At 38.6% G+C, this 20,958-nt stretch overlaps 1 protein-coding gene across 3 annotated transcripts in view; it reads right to left on the reverse strand.

Moving 5' to 3' along the window:
• The window catches only part of rapgef6 (Rap guanine nucleotide exchange factor (GEF) 6), a 309,254-nt gene that overhangs the window by 214,726 nt on the left and 73,570 nt on the right, over positions 1-20,958 (reverse strand). For all 3 annotated transcript variants that reach the window (XM_061934173.1, XM_061934172.1, XM_061934171.1), the window contains exons 3-4: positions 20,675-20,731; positions 13,231-13,314 (exon numbers count right to left, since the gene is read on the reverse strand). In XM_061934173.1, the coding sequence (XP_061790157.1) occupies positions 13,231-13,314; positions 20,675-20,731 (141 nt within the window). The remainder of the gene's footprint in view (positions 1-13,230; positions 13,315-20,674; positions 20,732-20,958) is intronic.

Consider the following 20,958-nt stretch of genomic DNA (forward strand, 5'->3'; position numbering starts at 1 on the left):
AATACATATATGTAATGAAAACTTGAGATACGAAAGAATGCAGAAAAATGGAGGGGAAGAAAGAGAAGCAACCTATATTAACCTTGTAGATTGTTATAGTAACAATAGGTTAAGCTTTGTCAGTGTGCCATGTGTTACCCAGTTTGCCCTAGGGCAACAACGTTAATATATGTTTGATGAAACGTGATTATATGCATGAGTGTATGTATGCATATGTACTTGTATATGTACAGTATGTGTATATGTATGTTTGTACAGTGAATGTATATATACCAGTGACGTGCAGTCAGGGGAGGCAGGTAAGGCGGGGCCTCACATGCCATCATGGAAAGAAAAAAAATTTAAAAAGAAAAAAAAAAAATTATATTGTTATATGTATCCAGTGATTATACTATAAAGTTATTTTCCATTTAACTTCACCAGTTTTAGATTATTTTTTATTCAAAATCGCATAATTTTCACATTTGCCGTTCAAATACTGAGAAGAGACTTGCGGTGAACAGCAGCCAGTTGAGGCACATCACTCAGTTGAGCCTCACCATGGATTGCGCAATGACTTGGCTAACTGCTGGCCTGCTGTGCAGTGAGACCGTATTGCTATATGAATTATATTATACATGTCCATAGTTTAGTTAGCTGAGGTATATAATGTACAGTGTATTTTGTCAACAACTGTATGTGTGTAACGTATTTCTTGTGCTGAGCAATCATAAAACTGCTGCGAAGACGCACTGTGTGAGGCTCGCAGTAATCCCGCCTCCTGGTGGTAGAGGGCGGTAGTGATCCCAGGGAGCATTTCTGCGACTACTCGGCTGCAGAAGAAGTGACAACAAGCAGCAACAGTTAGCAGCGATCGTTTATTTTTTCCTCTTGCCTGGACTTTTAACATGGAGGATTACATATCTAAAATAAAACAGTTTTCTTAACTGGACTTTCAATCGAAGCAGGAGGTAATACTTAAAGGATCATCTCCATCAAGACAGAGAGACTTTTAAAATTGAAGAAAGATAAGGAAGACTTCTATAAACAAGTTATCGATGCTTTTGTTCAAAAGGAGCGGCGCATGGACTTCATTTATAAGTAAAGGTAAGACCATAATAACGTTTTTTTTTTATTAAATGTGCTTTTTCGTGTGCTACAGTTTGTATGTGTAAAGTTAAAGTTAAGTTAAAGTACCAATGATTGTCACACACACACTAGGTGTGGTGAAATGTGTCCTCTGCATTTGACCCATCCCCTTGATCACCCCTGGGAGGTGAGGGGAGCAGTGGGCAGCAGCGGCGCCATGCCCGGTAATCATTTTTGGTGATTCAACCCCCAATTCCAACCCTTGATGCTGAGTGCTAAGCAGGGAAGAATGCTGGTATGAGCTTTTAAACATAACCCGTTAACTGCCGCCAATCAAATGGTGAATAAAATACTCTTTAGGGTTCATATGTTTGTAAATCTGACTGTGATGAAGTCAGTGCCTCACCAGCCATGAACCTCACCGCACGTCACTGATATGTACAGTATGTGTATATGTATGTTTGTACAGTGAATGTATATGTACAGTATGTGTATATGTATGTTTTTTTTCTTCAGGACAACCTAAAATCATCAGCCCGGAGGTTGGGTCTTGGGCGCAGTTGGGTGTTCCAACAGGACAATGACCCCAAACACACGTCAAAAGTAGTAAAGGAATGGCTAAATCAGGCAAGAATTAAGGTTTTAGAATGGCCCTCCCAAAGTCCTGACTTAAAACATGTGGACAATGCTGAAAAAACAAGTCCATGTCAGAAAACCAACAAATGTAGCTGAACTACACCAATTTTGTCAAGAGGAGTGGTCAAAAATTCAAGCAGAAGCTTGTGGATGGCTACCAAAAGCGCCTTATTGCAGTGAAACTTGCCAAGGGACATGTAAGCAAATATTAACATTGCTGTATGTATACTTTTGACCCAGCAGATTTGGTCACATTTTCAGTAGACCCATAATAAATTCATAAAAGAACCAAACTTCCTGAATGTTTTTTGTGACCAACAAGTATGTGCTCCAATCACTCTGTCACAAAAAAATAAGAGTTGTAGAATGACATTATGTTCTTTACAAGTGTATGTAAACTTTTGACCACGACTACACAACTGTATAACATTCCCAAAAAGCACAGTTCCCCTTTAAGACGCACCTTAGATCCAAAAGGCCGTAAGATAAGATAAACACACCTGCATGACTATCCAATCAGAACCAAGCGAGGTGATCGCCCTAGAGCCACGTCTGCAGTCCGCTGGACTCGAAACGTCTCCGTCTTAGACTGGGATCTGATGGCGGCTGGCGACATACAACCGTGTCAGCGCCGCTCGAGCCTGCAGAGGTTGCCGACTCGGTCAGCGTGTGCCTGACAGATCGCAGCAGAAAATGGGGGGGAAAGCCAACTTACCGCATGTATAAAAAAAAGCAGGACTCTTATGTCTACTGCCGAGTTTGAGATGTGTTCTTTTTCTCAGCCCACAGGAAATGAAAGTACAAAGTCATCATATAAAGTGTGTCTAGTGTCACCAGCCTACAAGACAACTATTCTTTTTTTTTCTATTGTGAGCTGACAAGATGACAGCAAAAGTATTTCATGCAACGTTCAGAGGACCTGCCGACAATCGCAGAGGTTTCGAGGCTGTCACTTGGCAACTTAATGTGTTCTATGGCAGGGGTGTCCAAAGTGCGGCCCGGGGGCCATTCGCGGCCCGCAGCTAATTGTTTACCGGCCCCCCCACACATTCTGCAAATGCTATTGCAAAAATAAACAAAGAACATTAAAAAAAGTAAAATGAGGTGAAATCTAACGAGAAAAAGTTGACACAAAGCTGCCATGCAGGCTGTTTTTTTTTTTTGTCTTTCTTTTTTTCTTTTTTTTGCCATTGCTCAAAACAAAAAATAATGACGAAAAAAATCCATGTTATAATGAATTATTTTCAAGGCTCCAGTTACGTCAAATATTTCACTTCAAAATGTCTTATGTGGTAAATATTGCATATATTGTGCAGAAGTTTTATTTGACAAAAGAGCATAAAACAAAAAAATAATAGTTCAAACGTAAAATGGACAGATGTATCTTAAGTTGATCCTGTAACTTAAGTGTTGAAAGTAAAAGAACAACCTAATAAAAATGTATCACTTTATGAGTGGGGCACCTTTTGGATCCCAAATATACTTGGTGGTATTGTATTTATCTTTTCATTGTGATTACTCAAAAACAATAAAGAATTCAAATCATTGGTGTCCTGCATTATTGATCTTATAGGGCTCTAATTACTAAATACTGCACATTTCAGTTTTACTATAAAAAACGAAGTTGTTTTTACAGAAAAGCCATAAAACCTTTTTTTTTTTTTAATTACTTTATATGAACTTGAAGTTGATATAGAGATTAACTGTAAGCGTTAAATAAAAAATGATAATTTTACTTATTTTTAACATTTTAATGACTGAGACCCTTTATGGTCCTCGGGACCCCTAAAGGTAAAATAAATAAATAAATCCATATATTTTGTTATGTTTTGAAAATGAAAAATATCAAAATGGCCCCCACATAATTTAATTTTTCCATGTGCGGCCCTCAGTGGAAAAAGTTTGGACACCCCTGTTCTATGGCAATCATTCTCAAACTGTGGTACCACTAGTGCAGGGGTTTGGCAACCCAATACGTTAAGAGCCATATTGGACCGAAAATACAAAAAATAAATCCGTCTGGAGCCGCAAAAAATTAAAAGTCGTATATAAGTCTTATAATGAAGGTAGTAACACATGATGTAAGTGTCTATATTAGCTATATTAGCCTACTATCAAAATGACTTTAAAAGTCTTATATAAATGTTATAATGAAGGCAACACATGACGTAAGTATCTATATTAGCTATATTAGCCTACTATCAAAATTACATATGTCGCAGGCTTAAGCAAATCTTTGTTGACAGAAATGTTGCTAATGTTTGCTGTGGTCTGGAACAACATGGCACACAAGCAACTATCAGAAATGCAGTCAATATTACATACAGATAAACTAAATTATATACAAAGAGGATACAAGTAAAGGATATTAAATGAGTTCAAATATACCTACAAATGAGGCATAATGATGCAATAAGTACATACAGCTCGCCTATTTAGCATGTTAGCATTGATTAGCTTGCAGTCATGCACTGACCAAATATGCTACTCAGTGGTTGAAGTGTCCGCCCTTAGATCGGTAGGCTGTGAGTTCAAACCCCGGCCGAGTCATACCAAAGACTATAAAAATGGGACCCATTACCTCCCTGATTGGCACTCAGCATCAAGGGTTGGAATTGGGGGTTAAATCACCAAAAATGATTCCCAGGTGCTCCCCTCACCTATCAGGGGGTGAACAAGGGGATGGGTCAAATGCAGATAATAATTTCACCACACCTAGTGTGTGTATGACAATCATTGGTACTTTAACTTTAACTTAACTTAACTTAAATATGCTTGCTTAGCACTCCAATAAGTCAATAACGTCAAAAAATCGCACTTTTGTGCATTCACGCACAGTATAAAATGTTTGGTGGCCGAAGGGTACCAAATTTGGTACCTATCCCTACTTGCAGGAGGTCATTTCTGTGTTTCATGGACACATAACTGTTGTGTGTAGCTTGAAAGGCTTGATTTATAGCCTTTATTTAATCTCTCTCTGGTAAAAATAAACCCGACCAATAAAACAGTTTATGGGCTTCAGTTGCAAAATAAGCACTGCATGAATAATCCTGAAACTGAAGCTTGTTTGTGAAACCAGCGAGCAGGTGTTCTGGAAAGCACCGATCTGGTCTGTAGAACCATCTGCCGGGGTTAGTAGAATTCCAACAGGGGGTCTAGAAAAAAAAAGTGATTTTGTCTACTTTCAACTCCTATGCAGCCCGTTTAGGCAGTAAATAAGATGTTTTGTCTTCATTGCTTTTTTAGCAAGCGATGATTCAAGTATCCTCCCCACCCACCATCTCGCCCTGTCTCCCCGCAGAAACTGGGGCGGAACGGGGTGGGATGTTGGGGGTAGTCACTGACAGGTCCACTGACAGTTGTGGTGCCACGGGCAATAAACCGTGACAGTCGGCAAAGAACCAAAGGCCACAAACACAAACACACACACACACACACACAAAGAGATGAGGCCTATCAACAAAGTCAAGCAGTCAAAGAAATTTGGATGCAAGACCTCATAACAAGAAACGAAAGAAAAGCCACTTAGCCTGTTAGCTTAGCGTCATTGATATCAATAAAAAATTGGTTCAATAACATGTACTCAGCATCTAGGGTTGAAATTGGGGGTTAAATCACCAAAATGATTCCCGAGTGTGGCCACCGCCGCTGCTCACTGCTCACCTCACCTCCCAGAGTAATTTCACCACAGAAAATCTGACCACAGAACTTGTCTTATCTTTGTCCATGTGATGTCAGATGAAACACAAATTGAGCTGTTTGGCCACAATACCCAGCGATATGTTTGGAGGAGAAAAGGTGAGTCCTTTAATCCCAGGAACACCATGTCTACCGTCAAGCATGGTGGTGGTAGAATTATGCTCTGGGCCTGTTTTGCTTCCAATGGAACTGGTGCTTTACAGAGAGTAAATGGGACAATGAAAAAGGAGAATTACCTCCAAATTCTTCAGGACAACCTAAAATCTTTAGCCCGGAGGTTGGGTCTTGGGCGCAGTTGGGTGTTCCAACAGGACAATGACCCCAAACACACGTCAAAAGTGGTAAAGGAATGGCTAAATCAGGCTAGAATGAAGGTTTTAGAATGGCCTTTCCCAATGTCATGACTTAAACATGGGGACAATGCTGAAGAAACAAGTCCATGTCAGAAAACCAACACATTTAGCTGAACTGCACCAATTTTGTCAAGAGGAGTGGTCAAAAATTCAACCAGAAGCTTGTGGATGGCTACCAAAAGCGCCTTATTGCAGTGAAACTTGCCAAGGGACATGTAAGCAAATATTAACATTGCTGTATGTATACTTTTGACCCAGCAGATTTGCTCACATTTTCATAATAAATTCATAAAAGAACCAAACTTCATGAATGTTTTTTGTGACCAACAAGTATGTGCTCCAATCACTCTATCACAAAAAAATAAGAGTTGTAGAAATTATTGGAAACTCAAGACAGGTCATGACATTATGTTCTTTACAAGTGTATGTAAACTTTTGACCACCACAATATATATATATATATATATATATATATATATATATATATATATATATATATATATATATATATATATATATATATATATATACATACATACATACATACATATACATATATATATATATATATATATATATATATATATACCGTATTTTCCGCACTATAAGCCGCCCCGGGTTATTAGCCGCATCTTCAATGAATGGCATATTTCAAAACTTTGTTCACCTATAAGCCGCCCCGGGTTATAAGCCGCGCCTACGCTGCGCTAAAGGGAATGTCAAAAAAACAGTCAGATAGGTCAGTCAAACTTTAATAATGTATTACAAACCAGCGTTCTAACAACTCTGTTCACCCCCAAAATGTAATGTGCAAATGTGCAATCACAAAAATAGTAACACTCAAATTAGTGCAGAGCAATAGCAACATCAATAACTCAACGTTGCTCGAACAATAATGTCACACAACACACAAAATAAACATTTAAAGCTCACTTTCTGAAGTTATTCCTCATCCATAAATCCCTCGAATTCTTCTTCAGTGTCTGAATTAAAAAGTTGGGCGAATACGGTATCCAAAATGGCCGGCTCCGTCTGGTGGAAGTCATCAGAGTCAGTGTCGCTGTTGTTGTCCAGCAGTTCCGTGAATCCTGCCTTCCGGAAAGCTCAGACCACAGTTGAGACCGATATATCCGCCCAGGCATTTACAATCCACTGGCAGATGTTGGCGTATGTCGTCCGGCGCTGTCTCCCTGTCTTAGTGGCGCAGGTCATCTTGTTGCTTCCTCTACCTACGCACCATTTATGTTCAATTCTCTTGCTGCTGCTCTATTTCCGTGTTCTACTGCGTGACTTATTGCCTTGAGTTTGAATTCTGCGTTGTACGCGTGTCTCTTAATAGGAGCCATTTTGTGGTCTTTACAGATGTAAACACACAAATGAAATGAAACGTAATATCCGCGCGCTTCTTCTTCTACGGGGGCGGGTGCTTACCTTGGCGGTTGCTTACCGTAGAAGAAGAAGCGCTTCCTCTTCTACGGGGGCGGGTGCTTACCTTGGCGGTTGCTTACCGTAGAAGAAGAAGCACTTCCTCTTCTACGGGGAAAAAAGATGGCGGCTGTTTACCGTAGTTGCGAGACCTAAACTTTATGAAAATGAATCTTAATATTAATCCATATATAAAGCGCACCGGGTTATAAGCCGCACTGTCAGCTTTTGAGAAAATTTGTGGTTTTTAGGTGCGGCTAATAGTGCGGAAAATACGGTATATATATATACATACATGCATGCATACATACATACAGCCATGACATTGTGTTTTACAAGTGTATGTAAACTTTTGACCACGACTATATATATAAATATATATATATACATACATACATATACACATATTTACGCACACACACACATATATATATATATATATATATATATATATATATATATATATATATATATATATATATATAGGGCCGCACTCTGAAAAATTATATATATATATATATATATATATATATATATATATATATATATATATATATATATATAATTTTTCAGAGTGCGGCCCTCAGTGGAAAATGTTTAGACACTCCTGAGCTATAACATACTGTATTTGTTCTATTTTCATTTCTATTGAGTGTTTATACACATTTTTATTTATCATAATTTAATGTCTTCATTATAGAAAACAGTTTGAAAGCAACTTGTACTTGATACATTGAAATTGTGGCAAAATAAAAATCTTTTTTTTTTTTTTTTTTTTTTTTTACACATAATCCTACTTTTGAACTACTAAATATAGTCAATGTGATTTTTGTTATCTTTCATTTCTATGTACTTATTTTTTCAAATGTAGTTCATGGACAGTGTGCAGGATACATTTTTCACAAGGAATCGATGGGTGCACCAAATTTAGCTCACAGCTCATTTCCATCTGTAGTTTTGAAACACTCTACACCTACACCGTTTGTCAAAATGCCAGCTTCACTACACGTCTTAAAGTGAAGCCTGCTACAGATTGAGCGAATTGTGCTAATTTGGCATGTTGTTCCAATGTGAGTAAGCAGTTCCAATCCAAATGAACCTGGTAATAGGGGGTGGTGGTCAGGGTCAACAGTTCAATGTAAATGTAGACCTTGTTCCCATGGTTACGATGACCAAGCGCAAAGGCATAGGAACAGAAACAAAGACACAACCACACACACACGGTTCCTTCTGGTTTTAGTGTTTAGCTGATTGATGTTGACCACCCAGCACACACACACACATACACACATGCACACACACACACACTTTTATGAGTCATTTGCAAAACAAGAGCTTGAGAACTGAAAGCTCAGCTGCTGCCAGTCGTCTATGTCGCCGTCCCATTTTTTTTTTACGTTTTATGCTCCCCACTCTTGTTAATGTTTCATTTGGAACCAGGAAGAGCATTCCAGAATTTAGACTATCCGTGGACAAAAGAAACACAGCACTTTGCGTATTTTCATGTGTGCGTGCGACTGTGTGTGTGTGTGTGTGTGTGTGTGTGTGTGTGTGTGTGTGTGTGTGTGTGTGTGTGTGTGTGTGTGTGTGTGTGTGTGTGTGTGTGTGTGTGTGTGTTTTAGAGTGAAACTGTGTGTAGTCTTCACATTAAAAGGGGAAGATTTCTCACTATCCGGAAGTAAAGAATGCACAGAAAAAGTGAGGGAGCTTTGAAAAAATTAAGCACACACACACACACACATACAGTATGCACGCACACACACACACACTTGTATTTGTTACTTTCTTGAGACCTCTGAAAAATGCCTACCTCTTTAGGACCACCCTTTCTAGATATATAAAGATGTATATTTGCATCGTTAATAATATATACATACTATGCAAATATAACAAAGCTTGTTGTGAAAAAATTAGTTGGAATTTCACAAGAAAAATGTCACCATTTCACAAGAAAAACGTAGAATTTTGGCAGTATTATAACAAAAGTCGTCATTTTACTCAAGTCAAAAATTTTCAAAAAAACTGAACAATATTATGAGAAAAATTTTGAATTTTACTTAATAACAGACGCAATTTTACAAGAAAACTTTAGAATGCTGACAATTTTATGACAAGCGTCGCAATTTTACTCGACAAAAGTCACAATCTTATAAGAAAACTTTAAAATTGTGGCAATATCATGATAATAATCGGAATTTTACTTGGCAAAATGATGACAAAAGTCATAATTTTACTCCAAAAATGTCAATATTTTACAAGAACAACACAAAAAATTGGCAATATTGTGATAAAAGTCAAAATTGTATATGACAAATGTCACCATTTTGCATGAAAAAGTAATAACTTTACATTAAAAAAAGTAATGATTTGCATGTTGTTTCAACGTCGTATTTGTGTTGTAAAATATTAGTTATAAAATGACCAATTCAATGCTAAAATCAACGTCAGAACCTAACATTGATTAAACGTCGTCAACGTTGGGGACGGCGTGACGTGGTTGGGAGAGTAGCCATGCCAGCAACCTGAGGGTTCCTGGTTCAATCCCCACCTTCTACCAACCTCGTCACGTCCGTTGTGTCCTTGAGTAAGACACTTCACCCTTGCTCCTGATGGGTTGTGGTTAGGGCCTTGCATGGCAGCTTCCACCATCAGTGTGTGAATGTTTGGGTGAATGTGGAAATAGTGTCAAAGCGCTTTGAGTACCTTGAAGGTACAAAAGCGCTATACAAGTATAACCCATTTATATAACCCATTTAAAAAGCATGTTGTTTCAACGTTAGGTATGAGTTGCTCAACGTCAGGACTTAACTCAACAAGTTCTTAACGTTGTTTTAATGTCTTCTGCCTGCTAGGATACCAGTGGTTCTCAAACTCTTTTCACCAAGTACCACCTCAAACAACACGAGTCCACAATTTTATAAGAAAACTTTAAAATTGTGGCAATATTATGATAATAATCGGAATTTTGCTTGGCAAAACGATGACAAAAGTCATCGTTTTACTCCAAAAATGCCACTATTTTACAAGAACAACAACAAAAAATTGGCAATATTGTGATAAAAGTCAAAATTGTATATGACAAACGTCACCATTTTGCATGAAAAAGTAATAATTTTACATTAAAAAAGTAATAATTTTTCGAGAAAATATTGCGATATTACAGAAACAGAAAGAACATGAGAAACTGTTCCCAATTTTCTAAGAAAATAGTCGACACATTGTGAGAAAAATACTGCTTTTAGCTAATGTTTTGTTTGTAATTGTTTTTTAATCTTCACTATTTACTTCAAGTTCAAGTTACCTGGTACCCTAGCACCTCCAAAACCCTCAAATCTAGACTCCAAATATCCCAGAACCAGCTAGTCAAGTTATTTTTAGACCTCCACCCCAGATCACACCTCACTCCAACCCACTTCTCCAAAGTGGGCTGGCTCAGGGTGGAGGACAGAGTAAAACAACTTGCACCGAGCCTAGTCTATAAAATCTGCTACACCTCCCTGATATCGATGTACATGTCAAACTACTTCCTTAACGTAAATGACCGCCATAACCACAACACCAGAGGGAGCTCCACTAACCACGTTAAACCCAGATTCCGATCTAACAAAGGTCTTAACTCATTCTCCTTCTATGCCACATCAATGTGGAATGCACTCCCAACAGGTGTAAAAGAAAGGGCATCTCTATCCTCCTTCAAAACCGCACTAAAAGAACACCTCCAGGCAACTTCAACCCTAAACTAACACCCTCCCTTCCACGTCATACCTCTTCCGATTGTATATAATCAAATGTAAACAATCAAATGTAGACACTTTTTCTTATACTTTCTGATCTCTCTCTCTCTATGTCCACTACTTGCTGTACATATCCTACCAAGTCAGTCCTACACTGTTTCAATATCCATTTCTCTGATAATGCATTTGTTGATGACTGAAGTGTTGATACCAACCAATCCTAAACCCCCTACCCCCTCCATATCCCACACCCCGGATTGTAAATAATGTAAATAATTAATTGTATATACTCTGATGATTATCTTGTGTGATGACTGTATTATGAAAATAGTATATATCTGTATCATGAATCAATTTAAGTGGACCCCGACTTAAACAAGTTGAAAAACTTATTCGGGTGTTACCATTTAGTGGTCAATTGTACGGAATATGTACTTCACTGTGCAATCTACTAATAAAAGTTTAAATCAATCAATCAATCAAAATTACAGTATGCCTCTCTATGTATTTAAAAAAAAATTAATTTCGGCCAAAGGGGGCACATTTAAATTTCTGACAAACACTTGTTATTTCATATGTTGGCCAGAGGGGGAGCACTTTTAAAACCGACACGCAGTCAATTTGAAACATCCCTCCTTTTTGGGACCACACTCATTTTGATGGATTTCACCACCAAGGGGGGAAATTAGATCTCTATTTTTTGTTTTTTTGTAATGTGCTTAAGGCCGATAACAAACGAGTCACAGTTATTACAGTATACCTCTCTATTAGGGATGTCCAATAATGGCTTTTTGCCGATATCCGATATTCCGATATTGTCCAACTCTTTAATTACCGATACCGATATCAACCGATACCGATATCGACCGATTAATACAGTCGTGGAATTAACACATTATTATGCCTAATTTGGACAACCAGGTATGGTGAAGATAAGGTACTTTTAAAAAAAATTCCTAAAATAAAATAAGATAAATAAATTTAAAAAAAATCTTGAATAAAAAAGAAAGTAAAACAATATAAAAACAGTTACATAGAAACTAGTAATTAATAAAAAATTAGTAAAATTAACTGTTAAAGGTTAGTACTATTAGTGGACCAGCAGCACGCACAATCATGTGTGCTTACGGACTGTATCCCTTGCAAACTGTATTGATATATATTGATATATAATGTAGGAACCAGAATATTAATAACAGAAAGAAACAACCCTTTTGTGTGAATGAGTGTGAAGGGGGGAGGGAGATTTTTTTGGGTTGGTGCACTAATTGTAAGTGTATCTTGTGTTTTTTGTGTTGATTTAGTAAAAAAAACAAAAAAAAACGATACCGATAATTTCCGATATTACATTTTAACGCATTTATCGGCCATCTCTAATCTCTATGTATTTAAAAAATAATAATAATTTTGGCCAAAGGGGGCACATTTCAATTTCTTACACACACTTGTTATTTCATATGTTGACCAGAGGGGGAGCACTTTTAAAACCGACACACAGTCAATTTGAAAAATCCCTCCTTTTTGGGACCACCCTAATTTTGATAGATTTCACCACAAGGGGTGCAAATGAGACATTCTCTATTAGATGCAATGGTTTTCCGTATCGGGACCATGATTTATGTCCTAACTTGTTCACCGGTCCTCATATGGAAGGTACTTTTCCTTCTTGATGTCTCAAGAAGGGTAGAAATACAAGAACACACACACACACACACACACACACACACACACACACACACACACACACACACACACACACACACACACACACACACACACACAGCAAGGAATGGAGTCACATGATTTGAAAAAAAAAAAGAGCGGCAACGAAGAAGTTTAAGACCACTAACCAGGGAAAGGAATTGTACAGCAGGTCCACTTGTTGGAGTCCATGGACGAAAAGTAAAATCCACAAAGAAGAAAAGTCCCATCCAACAGAGTAGTGTGTGTGTGTGTTTATATGTGCTGCCCCCCGCTCTACGCTGCTATGTCTGTCTCTGTGTGAGTGTGAGTGTGTGTGTGTGTGTGTGTGTTGCTCATTTCCTGCCTGGGATGTGCTTGCGGGCTCCAGGCTGGACAGGAACACATGGCCAGCCACTGCTCCGCCCGGCCTTACACATTCCACACACACTCACATACACACACACACACACACACACGCACACTGACCTGTTTCACTATACCCTGCTGTGACCATTACCAGCACACACTTCCCCCACCCAGTTATCAACTGGCGACACACATGAACACGTGCCTGCTTACTGCCCTGAGGTTATTGAAGTTTACGTGAGTGCGTGTCGCTGCTTGCCACCTACCAACACCTGGCCAGGTACATGTGCTCCTTGACGAAGACGGACCCAGAGAGCAGGATATACCAACAGCTGGCGATGCTGTCTGGGCTGCAGAGAAGGAAGAAAAGGTTTTTGGTTCCACTTTTGAGCTGTTAACGCTTTTTTTTTTACAAACCCCGTTTCCATATGAGTTGGGAAACTGTGTTAGATGTAAATATAAACGGAATACAATGATTTGCAAATCATTTTCAACCCATATTCAGTTGAATATGCTACAAAGACAACATATTTGATGTTCAAACTGATAAACATTTTTTTTTGGCAAATAATCATTAACTTTAGAATTTGATGCCAGCAACACGTGACAAAGCAGTTGGGAAAGGTGGCAATAAATACTGATAAAGTTGAGGAATGCTCATCAAACACTTATTTGGAACATCCCACAGCTTCCCAAAAAATGCTCAGTCTTTCACAAGAAAGGATGGGGCGAGGTACACCCCTTTGTCCACAACTGCGTGAGCAAATTGTTGAACAGTTTAAGAAAAACCTTTCTCAACCAGCTATTGCAAGGAATTTAGGGATTTCACCATCTACGGTCCGTAATATCATCAAAGGGTTCAGAGAATCTGGAGAAATCACTGCACGTAAGCAGCTAAGCTTGTGACCTTCGATCCCTCAGGCTGTACTGCATGAACAAGCGACATCAGTGTGTAAAGGATATCACCACATGGGCTCAGGAACACTTCAGAAACCCACTGTCAGTAACTACAGTTGGTCGCTACATCTGTAAGTGCAAGTTAAAACTCTCCTATGCAAGGCGAAAACCGTTTATCAACAACACCCAGAAACGCCGTCGGCTTTGCTGGGCTTGAGCTCATCTAAGATGGACTGATACAAAGTGGAAAAGTGTTCTGTGGTCTGACGAGTCCATATTTCAAATCGTTTTCGGAAACTGTGGACGTCGTGTTCTCCGGACCAAAGAGGAAAAGAACCATCCGGATTGTTATTGGCGCAAGGTTGAAAAGCAAGCATCTGTGATGGTATGGGGGTGTATTAGTGCCCAAGATATGGGTAACTTACACATCAGTGAAGGCGCCATTAATGCTGAAAGGTACATACAGGTTTTGGAGCAACATATGTTGCCATCCAAGCAACGTTACCATGGACGCCCCTGCTTATTTCAGCAAGACAATGCCAAGCCATGTGTTACATCAATGTGGCTTCATTGTAAAAGAGTGCGGGTACTAGACTGGCCTGCCTGTAGTCCAGACCTGTCTCCCATTGAAAATGTGTGGCGCAATATATGAAGCCTAAAATACCACAACGGAGACCCCCGGACTGTTGAATAACTTAAGCTGTACATCAAGCAAGAATGGGAAAGAATTCCACCTGAAAAGCTTAAAAAATGTGTCTCCTCAGTTCCCAAACGTTTACTGAGTGTTGTTAAAAGGAAAGGCCATGTAACACAGTGGTGAACATGCCCTTTCCCAACTACTTTGGCACGTGTTGCAGCCATGAAATTCTAAGTTAATTATTATTTGCAAAAAAAAAAAAAGTTTATGAGTTTGAACATCAAATATCTTGTCTTTGTAGTGCATTCAATTGAATATGGGTTGAAAAGGATTTGCAAATCATTGTATTCCGTTTATATTTACATCTAACACAATTTCCCAACTCATTTGAAAACGGGGTTTGTATTATGTCTTGAAAGAAAAACCTCCTTCCTGGAGGAAGTGATACCTAAGGGTGTCCCGATCTGGTACTGATATCGGACTGATATCAGCAAAAAACAAGTATCATCTTTTATAAGCTTGCATGGGGGAAAAAAGGGTGCACAAAAAATCGATTTACATCCGAATCACAATTTTTTTCATCCCGATTTTAAATCGTTCACAATTTTCAAAAAGCGATTAAATATATATATATATATATATATATATATACATACATACACATAGGGATGATGCTCGAAACCGGTTTTCTCGGTTGTTCGATAAGAAAAGAACAGAGTCCTCGGACTCTAATCCCTTTTTGAGAACCGGTACCCGTTATCGAGACCACTATAGTAAAGAAAAAGAGTTGGTTCTTTATTCGAATCCCTGAAAACGAATCCCTTCCCACAGGAAATGCCCGTGGGGCGCAATGTTATGCCCATTTGATTGTAGACTCTTACTGACACCTTGTGGCGATATGAAAATACTACGCGTCATTAGTTTGGGCACTTCCGGGTTGGCGAGTCAGTTCAGTTCATGGGACAATTGAGAAGTAGACAAGTGGTGTTAGCTCCTACAAGCCTTGGAAAAGATAAGTCTGGAAGTAAACTGTTTAACTTGTTTATATACCTCAATATTAAGGTGGAAAGTGTTTCAATTTGATAGTAAGATGTCTATTTGTGTGCACTGTTTTAATGGATGTTTTGAGGACTTAATATGGCTGCAAGTCGTGTATTTCAACACTCAGAAGTATTTGTTTGATGATAGTACTGTATATTTGTGTGAAGCTAATATTTACATATTGTGTATTACATTTCAGTATGTTAATTGAATCACATAGCTTATACATTTGTCATTGTGTGTATTTCAGTTTAAAAAATAATAATTATAACAGTCCAGTGCAAGACAGTAAAGATAGGAAAAGACAAAGCAAGATCAACAACAATAAAGAGCCTAAATGAACGAATCTGGCGGAATACAAAACTTCATATTCACCATGACATCTATAAAGAGAGCCTCCAGGCCTACAATTGAGTCTTAAAAAGTGCTAGAGAAACATTCTTCTCCAATATCATAAACAGCAACACTAATAAGGCCAAAACCCTATTCGCAACCGTTGACAGACTGACCAACCCCCCAACACAAATACCAGCCGAACTCCATTCCACGCAGAAATGCAATGAGTTTGCATTCTTTTATACTGATAAAATTGAAGGCATCAGACGCGCCATCAATATCTCCAGCAAAACAGTTGGATCACCACCCCATTTAGGCAAAAGTAACACAGCAATGATGGCAAGCTTTAATGCCATAGACTCTAAAACTGTAGTGGAAACGGTGACAGCTATAAAGTCATCCACCTGCTGCCTTGATGTTTTACCTACCAACTTCTTTAAAGGGGAACATTATCACAATTTCAGAAGTGTTAAAACCATTAAAAATCAGTTCCCAGTGGCTTATTTTATTTTTCGAAGTTTTTTTCAAAATTTTACCCATCACGCAATATCCCTAAAAAAAGCTTCAAAGTGCCTGATTTTAACAATCGTTATATACACCCGTCCATTTTCCTGTGACGTCACATAGTGATGCCAATACAAACAAACATGGCGGATAGAACAGCAAGGTAGCGACATTAGCTCGGATTCAGACTCGGATTTCAGCGGCTTAAGCGAAATTGAAGAAGAAACTGAAGCTATTGAGCCATATCGGTTTGAACCGTATGCAAACGAAACCGACGAAAACGACACGACAGCCAGCGACACGGGAGAAAGCGAGGACGAATTCGGCGATCGCCTTCTAACCAACGATTGGTATGTGTTTGTTTTTAAGTGTTGTAATGTTTTTAAGCTAAATTATTGGTAAACACAGTTTATGTATAATAATTTACGTAAAACCGTGAGTAATGAATAAAGTTTTCATCAATTAATATATTCTGTAGACATACCCTCATCCGCTCTCTTTTCCTGAAAGCTAATCTGTCCAGTTTTGGAGTTGATGTCAGCAGGCCAGGGAAGCTAGGGTCGATATTCTTCTCTTGATCATCTTCAGTGGCATAAGGGACGGTGTGAGCCAAGACATCCAGGGGGTTTAGCTCGCTCGTCTGCGGGAACAAACTGCCGCCATTGCTTGCCGTGCTACCGAGGTCCTTTGTCCCTGAATAGCTCACACACTCCGGCAGATTCAATGGGGGTCTGGCGGCAGATTTCTTTGACTTTATCGTTGGAAATGCATCTGCTTTGAGTGTCGCAGGATATCCACACATTCCTGCCATCTCTGTCGTAGCATAGCTTTCGTCGGTAAAGTGTGCGGAACAAACGACTGACCATTTTCGTCGGCTTTCCCCACACCCTCGTATTTTGAACAAATTTCGTCCAATTTCTTGCCACTTTCGCATCTTTGGGCCACTGGTGCAACTTGAATCCGTCCCTGTTCGTGTTGTTACACCCTCCGACAACACACCGACGAGGCATGATGTCTCCAAGGTACGGAAAACAGTCGAAAAAACGGAAAATAACAGAGCTGATTTGATTCGGTGTTTGTAATGTGTTTGAGAAAATGGCGGATTGCTTCCGAGAGCGAATATTAGAAAGGCGTTTAATTCGCCAAAATTCACCCATTTAGAGTTCGGAAATCGGTTAAAAAAAAAAAAGGTCTTTTTTCTGCAACATCAAGGTATATATTGACGCTTACATGGGTCTGGTGATAATGTTCCCCTTTAAGAATGCTTTTGACTGCCTATCAACAGACGTATTGCAAATAGTTAATAATTCTATTCAATTGGGCAATTTCCCGAAGGCTTTCAAAACTGCCGTCATTAAACCTCTTCTAAAAAAGCAGAGCCTAGATGCCTCTGTTATCAACAACTACAGACCAATTTCAAATCTACCATTCATAAGTAAAATAATTGAGAAAGTTGTCCTCCAACACCTAAATCACTTCTTGGCTTCTACTGGCTGCCACAACAACTTTCAGTCAGGATTTCGACCTCTTCATAGCACAGAGACGGCCCTTCTTAAAGTTATAAATGACATCCGTCTAAACACAGACTCTGGCAAAACTGCAGTACTAATGCTATTGGACCTCAGTGCTGCATTTGACACTGTCGACCACTCAATACTCTTGGACAGGTTGGAAAACTGGGTGGGGATCTCAGGCACCGTTTTAAGCTGGTTCAAGTCATATCTACAAGATAGGAACTATTTTGTTTCCATTGGTGACTTTGTATCAGAACCAACCAACGTAACGTGTGGAGTCCCCCAAGGTTCAATCTTGGGGCCGACTTTATTTAACATCTATATGCTCCCACTAGGACAAATCATGCAAAATATTAACATTGACCATCATTGCTATGCCGATGACACCCAAATCTATGTAGCGCTATCACCAAATCGCCCCATAGATCTTCTGTGCCAGTGCATTGAGCAAGTCAAACACCGGATGTGCCAAAATTTCCTACAACTAAATGAAGATAAAACTGAGATAATTGTTTTTGGTGCTAAAAAAGAAAGGTTTAAAGTCATCCAACACCTTCAATCACTGTCCCTGAAAACCTCAAATAAAGCCAGAAATCTTGGGGTTATTTTAGATTCTGATTTACATTTCGACAGTCACATCAAATCAGTAACAAAATCGGCCTACTATCACCTCAAAAATGTACCAAGACTTAGAGGGCTCATGTCAGCTCAAGACTTAGAAAAACTTGTACATGCCTTTATTACCAGTAGGCTAGACTATTGTAATGGTCTCCTTGCAGGTCTTCCCAAAAAAACTGTCAGGCAGCTACAGTTTGTTCAGAACACTGCTGCTAGAGTTCTAACAAAGACCAAAAAATGTGAGCACATTACACCAATTCTTAAATCCTTAAATTGGCTCCCTGTACATCAGAGAATTGATTTCAAAATCCTCCTGCTCACATATGAATCACTACATGGTCCAGGGCCGAAGTATATCACTGATATGCTCCCATTATATAAGCCCTCTAGATCACTAAGATCTTCTGAGACCAATCTGTTAGCGGTTCCCAGAGTAAACTCAAATCAAGGGAGAGCATCATTCAGCCACTATGCAACAAATAGCTGGAATAAACTTCCTGAAGATGTCAGACTTTCCCCAACTCTGACTACTTTTAAAACTAGACTGGAAACTTTTATGTTCACCTTAGCTTTCAGCTAAATCTTTTAATCTTTTAACTTTTAACGCACTGTTTTTATTTTTATTGTCTGCAATTTAATTTTGCTTTTATTTTCATTTCACTTTGTTGTCTGTGAAGCAATTTGAGTCTGCCTTGTGTATGAAAAGTGCTATACAAATAAAGTTGCCTTGCCTTGTCTTGCCTAAATGGATTAATCTGCTTTGGAACTTTATTAGACGTCTTGGATTGTTTGTTAGCTGTCTGCCAAGCAGTATAACCTCAACACATATAGTGAGGGCAGCACAGGCAATATGCAATTATTACCAGGCTTCGCTCTCAGTAAGAGAAGAAGAATTGTTGATTGATGACTGTGGTGTTCTTAGTGTGTGTAGTTAGTATGTTCCAGTAGCAGCAGAAGTGCACTTTTTGGAGAGCAGTATTATTTTCAGTTTTGTGCCCAAGGGACTGATTTTATTTAACACTATATTATTATTTATACACCTATAGTGATCACAGAGACAGGTTGTTTTTGTGTTACTGTATATATTTGTTTTTCTGAAAAATCCCACTTGATATACTTTGGGTAACAACAGTCAATATTTTTTTTTTTAGGGGTGTAACAGTCAATATATTTTTTATTTTTTTATAAAATAAAAGTGAGCTTTTGTTAAACCAAATATTGTGTTTTTTTCCATATACAACAACCTATCTGGAATCGATAAGAGAATCGATAAGGAATCGGTTCGATAAGATTATTCGATAATGGGCTCGAACTCGATCATTTCTTATCAAACATCATCCCTATATACACATATACATTTATATATACATATTTATTTCCACATATACATGTATACATATATACACATATATAAAACCCTAATGGAGGTGTTTGAATGTTTTCTAAGGTCTCTATAGGCACAACTAAACGGCTCCAGTGTTAGCAGACTTTTGATCAAATGTATTTAATATTTGGAATGCATGAAAAAATGTTGTCATGCCTTTCATAACGATTGTTAACGATAGGCAAAATACCCCAAAAAAAGTACAGTTCCCTTCTAAAGGCCTTAGTGGCCACATGCGTGGACAGCACCTTTTAGCTCTTAATTCCCAAATTGTGTTCACTACTGAATTGGGGTCTTATGCCGACATATGGACACTTATACTGCTATCTGGTGGTGTCAGAAGAGTATAACATACAATTTAATTTGGGGAAAAAAAGTGTAAAAATAAAAATTAGCATGTCACTACACATGAAGTACACATTTGTGTACTTATGGACTAAGTACATCATATCAAAAGATGATTTTTAGTTTTTATTGTAATCAGGGTCTAATAAGCCCAAATAGCAAAGATAAATAAATAAAAAAGCATGTAAACAAACAGCTTGGGTCTTAAGAGGTTAAAGTGTAATGTTAGCATGTAGCTATGTGAGTGTTCTTGATGTTACGTTGTTGTACTGTACGTGATACATTATTATATATTAACTTGGACACATGCACAGTTACAGTGCAGTTACAGTACGATAGAGCTGGATACGATGCAACATGCCGCATGGTTCTGGTTGTCGGGTCAAAGCCAGGGAAGAAGAGCGTGTCAGGTGTGTACGTGAGCAAGTACTTACTAGAAGAGCATGTGGTTAGCCTCGTGTCTCTCATACCTGGCCGAGGTGCACATGGACCTGAGGGAGGAACACCGACATGTTAATAATGCGCTTCTCTCGCAGGATTATCTCAATACCGTGCATGCCTTTACGCGAACATTTCAATACATGCCAACAGTCCAAAGGATGCCACATGAGACTCTCTCAAACTCACAATTCCAGAATGTTCTCAATGCAAAATGGGTCAGATCTCAATCTGGCTGAAGAATGCTCATTTCAGTGAAAATGTTTTTGTTGTCACCTGT

This window comes from Nerophis lumbriciformis, linkage group LG03 (genome assembly GCF_033978685.3).
Source record: "Nerophis lumbriciformis linkage group LG03, RoL_Nlum_v2.1, whole genome shotgun sequence".
NCBI lineage: Eukaryota > Metazoa > Chordata > Actinopteri > Syngnathiformes > Syngnathidae > Nerophis > Nerophis lumbriciformis.